Source organism: Quercus lobata, chromosome 2 (genome assembly GCF_001633185.2).
Source record: "Quercus lobata isolate SW786 chromosome 2, ValleyOak3.0 Primary Assembly, whole genome shotgun sequence".
Lineage (NCBI taxonomy): Eukaryota > Viridiplantae > Streptophyta > Magnoliopsida > Fagales > Fagaceae > Quercus > Quercus lobata.
Window position 1 is genome coordinate 82181776 of NC_044905.1, and position 4371 is coordinate 82186146.

The window sequence follows — 4371 nt, forward strand, 5'->3', positions numbered from 1 at the left end:
TTTACAATAAATTATAGGTGGTTAGTTGTTATTAGTTCAAATTTGAAATGAACACTAAAATTAGTTTTTTGCTCCAATAATAACAACAAATAACAACCTGCCACTTAAGATTTGTTGTAAAAATGTTATGAAAATATTGTTGAACATATCATTTCTCTTTTTGGAAATATGTAAGTGAAGAAATGTGTAAAAATACATGTAATATTATTTGACATAAATGAGAACTTTTCTATTTTCAACTCAATGGTGTGCTTTTATCTCGAAAAAAAAAAAAAAAAAAAAAATCAATGATGTAAGTCTGTAACTACTAAAAAGATTTAAAAAAGAAAAGAAAAAAAGAAGCATTGCTTATTCTTTCCGCAATACTCTAATGAGAACCCGGGCCCTTTTTAAACTTTGAAAAGATATTAACAAAAAAAAAAAAAAAGGTCAAGAAGCTATGAAATTTAGCTATGATGATAACTCTGTTTAGTAGTAAAGTAATAAAATCTGAAGATCATATGACGGTTTTGGAACGAAAAAGACAAAATCATTTCAATTCACCAACAATTTCTTGTGTGAGTTTGACTTAGCTTTTTATTTTTAACCTTTTGATTTATTTAATTATTTTTTTTATAAACAAAGTAAAATTTTTTAATTGTGTACAAAATAAAATTTTTTTAAATTTATTTCCTGCTTTAAACAAATAAAGTTTAAAAAATATATCCCAATGCACAATGCAACAAGATGAATCTTACTTTGTAAAGTATCTATATTGACTTAGAGGGTGTTGGGTAAAGAAGTTTGAGTAATGTTATTTGGATATTTTTGATATACGTGTAGGTAAAAAAGTGTAAAAAAAAATGTATAAGTATATTTAAAATACTCAAAAAATTGTTTAAAATGTCTTACCAAACGGCCCTTAATCAATTGATTTTATTAAGATTCCTTGGCAATGTATATATATATATATTTCTTCTTTTGGAAAAATGTGCATGTTTGATTTTTTTTTTTAAATAATTAAATTTATGTTTTCAATTTGGCTTTTTGCATAAATAAGAGACTATTTGGTATTGTATTTTCAATGGATAGAAGATTCCACTTCAGTAAAAGGAAGGGAAAAAAAATGACAGAAGCCACAAGTTTTCACATTAGCATGGGTAGTCCAAGATCCACAAAGGCGCAAACCATGTTGAAGCTTTTTCCAATATGAATGGTGTTCAAAGAGGTAAACCACATTGTTTATGCACAGAAATTTTAACAGTATTATGAGCTTTAGATAAAGATTGAAAAACACCATCTGATGAAAGACACCTGGCTGCTTGAATTAAATTTTAATTGGCCAAAAACTACTTGATAATTGTGCATGCAAAGATGTCATTTCATATGAAATGAGACCACATTGTAGTCCATGTGAATAAGCACACCTAATAATTTCATACCCCACCGCCCTCCTCACTTTAACTCACGCATCTGCTTTTATTTATACCCTCACACTACCATTGTACTCATAATATCAAACCCCTCGCCTCTAAGTTTCCTCTTCCTCTTCTTCCTATTGTCCCTTTGCCTTTTGAGGTTTTGACAAGCTAAGAGGGGTTTGGTTTGTAACAATGGCCATTGCTAAGTTTGTTGCTGCCTTGATCTTGGCCCTCATTGCCCTCACCATGCTTCAAACCATGGTGAGTCTTTCTTGCTTCACTCTAATTTTTGAAATGAACATTGGGTAAGAAAAAAAGAAACAATTTTTTTTAAAAACTTTGTCGACATTTTCATTTTTCTTTTGTTTATAACTTTAAAGGTTATGGCTTCTCATGGGCATGGTGGTCATCACTATGACAACACTGTAAGCTCTCTCTCTCTCTCTCTCTCTCTCTCTCTCTCACAAATTAAGTCATTGTGTGCTTGTGTGTGTGTTTGTGTGTGGGGTTTTGTTTTAGATTTTGCTTTTTTGTTATGTTTTGGGGTAAGAATGGAACATTCACATTTTGGTCTAAATTTGTACTTGATTTCAGAACAAGTTTGGACCTGGGAGTCTCAAGAGCTACCGTAAGTACAGATTCTTTCACTCTCTTTTTTTATTTTATTATTATTTCTTTTTTCACCAAAAAATCTAGAGCTACTGAAAAACCAATCCTTTTAGAAGAAATGATAATTTACCATAGGGAAAGATCATTTCACATAAGTAATTACTATTAATTTTACAATAGTGTCACATTTACCATAATTAATGTTTTTTTTTATTTTTTAATTTCACGACCATGTAGTCGAGATATTTTGACAATGACCAATCTATCCCTCACTCAAACAGTCAAACAATTCTGACTGTGGTCAAAAACTCTTTTTCACACTTTCTCACTTTTCGATCTTTTGGGGTCTGCACTTTGACTACTGTGGTGAATAAGGAAATGATTATGTCTTTCTTGTGTGGAATTTTTTCAAAATGACTAGAATGCCCATCACAATGCACGAGGAGGTGCAGCAAGACCCAATACCATAAGCCCTGCATGTTCTTCTGTCAGAAATGTTGCAAAAAGTGCCTGTGTGTGCCCCCAGGGTATTATGGGAACAAAGCTGTGTGCCCTTGCTACAACAACTGGAAGACCAAGGAAGGAGGCCCCAAGTGCCCTTGAATCAACTCTCAATTTTCCATCCTTGTCCTTCCTATCCTATATATGTTTTTTTTTAATCCTATCACCTAGCAGACTACTGCTGCATTTTACTACTAACTTTTTATATGTATTCACTGTAAGATGAATCTCTATTTTGTTGGGTTGAGGGCTTAAAATGCTGTATCAATCAGTCACTCCTTAGGGGTTTTACCTAGATGAGAGTGGCTAATCTATATGTTTATCTGTCAAAAAAGTGAAATCTCTGGTTTCACTAATTGATTAGTAATATTTTTGCTCTACTTTTTGCTTGTGGATGATGGGAATGTCATTTTTTTTCTTTTGAATTGGAATTTTTTAATGGATCTAAAGTAGGAGGAAGTATACTGTGTTACATGTATATGTATCATTTTCCCTCACAATGAGCTGTGAGGGAGAGGATACATATACCTGTAACAGGTATATTTTTCCCTAAAATAAAGAGAGCAAGTTACCAAGCACTAAAAATAATTGTTAATTCTGGACACCAATCAAAGCCATACAGGACTCAGGAACTCAGGATTGAACCCAAGATTGGAATGAAGTAATTGGATGAGGGATTTTGGGTTGAAGCATGTAAATTTGAATACACTTTAGATAGAGAAAAGTAAAATGCTCTAGTGGACTAGTACAACCCCACATGTGCCCATAATGAAAGGGGTGGTTGCCCACAATCTATAGTATGCCAAAGGAAACATGGTGTCATTATAAATGCCACTGATGGAGGTTGTATGTTGTAAACTCTAGGTACTCAATATAGGTGAACTTTTTGCTGCCACGGAAGGAGACACCATTATCAAACTTTAGCTTTGTGAATTGAGATCCACATTAGAGGGCGGTTGCCCACATGTTCATACAACCTCAACTGAAAGTCTGAAATCAATACGAGAGGTGTGAAAGGAAAAGGGTCAAATACATAAATTATCCCTAAAACTTTGGCTAATTAATGGAAGGTAAAAATATTCAATTCTCTTTCTAAACACAAATGCACATAACATCGTTTGAACATTTTCAAACTGTATGAAGTGTCATTTGTATTGGGGGGATCAAATTTGATATTTTTGAAAAGTGCTAGTAGAACCTTTTATTAACCCATATATGAGGGTGGTTTTTGTATTTCAAGCAACAGAAATGCTACTGAGCTTGTTAGTGGAATTCTGTCATACTATTTTAGTTTCAAAATATAATGAAATTTGGTAAAAACATAAATAATAAGTTAATAAGTATCTTTAACACGACTCTTTCACTTTTGATACTTGGACATCGTGGCTCAACATGAAGGATCACATTGTGAGAATGCCAAATCAATCAATTCATTGCAAAAGATAATTAACATAATTAAATACATTTAAAAGAAGTTCATAAATGAGATTTAAAAAGCTCACAAAAGCCATCCAAGCGGTCCAAGCTGTATTCTTCTAGGATGTTATATGTCTTATGCTGTGATAGCAGAAGAGCTGATACTAGTTTCTTATGCAAAAAGTTCCCTTAAAACATTCCTTCAAAAGATGGATTATAGTTTAGGGGTCCACTAGCTTCGCAGTGAGTTCACAATATACATAGCATAGTAAAGTCAAAACATAATTAGAATTCAAATTAGCTAAATTGTTATATAATTTTGTGTCTAGTGTTTATTTATTTATTTATTTTTAAAAAATTGGTGCCATGTGACCCATTCATATACATTGCATGAAAGACTAGATGACCACTTTAGGTAAGACCACCTTATTTAGTGGCGAAGGGA

At 32.4% G+C, this 4371-nt stretch overlaps 1 protein-coding gene across 1 annotated transcript; it reads left to right on the forward strand.

Annotated features, from left to right (window-relative positions):
* Positions 1-1476: 1476 nt before the first annotated feature.
* Positions 1477-2890, forward strand: LOC115978358 (gibberellin-regulated protein 6-like). The gene is made up of 4 exons (XM_031100378.1): positions 1477-1661; positions 1781-1825; positions 1995-2028; positions 2431-2890. The coding sequence occupies exons 1-4, from the start codon at positions 1593-1595 to the stop codon at positions 2610-2612; spliced, it is 330 nt and encodes a 109-aa protein (XP_030956238.1). The 5' UTR covers positions 1477-1592; the 3' UTR covers positions 2613-2890.
* The last annotated feature ends 1481 nt before the right edge of the window (positions 2891-4371 follow it).

What these genes read in the sequence shown, in the direction of transcription:
- LOC115978358 (XM_031100378.1), top strand. Translation starts at nt 1,593, where the DNA reads ATGGCCATTGCTAAGTTTGTTGCTGCCTTGATCTTGGCCCTCATTGCC. An exon ending in GTCATCACTATGACAACACT is followed by an intron (nt 1,826 to 1,994) that starts GTAAGCTCTCTC and finishes ACTTGATTTCAG; the next exon opens with AACAAGTTTGGACCTGGGAG. An exon ending in TGGGAGTCTCAAGAGCTACC is followed by an intron (nt 2,029 to 2,430) that starts GTAAGTACAGAT and finishes CAAAATGACTAG; the next exon opens with AATGCCCATCACAATGCACG.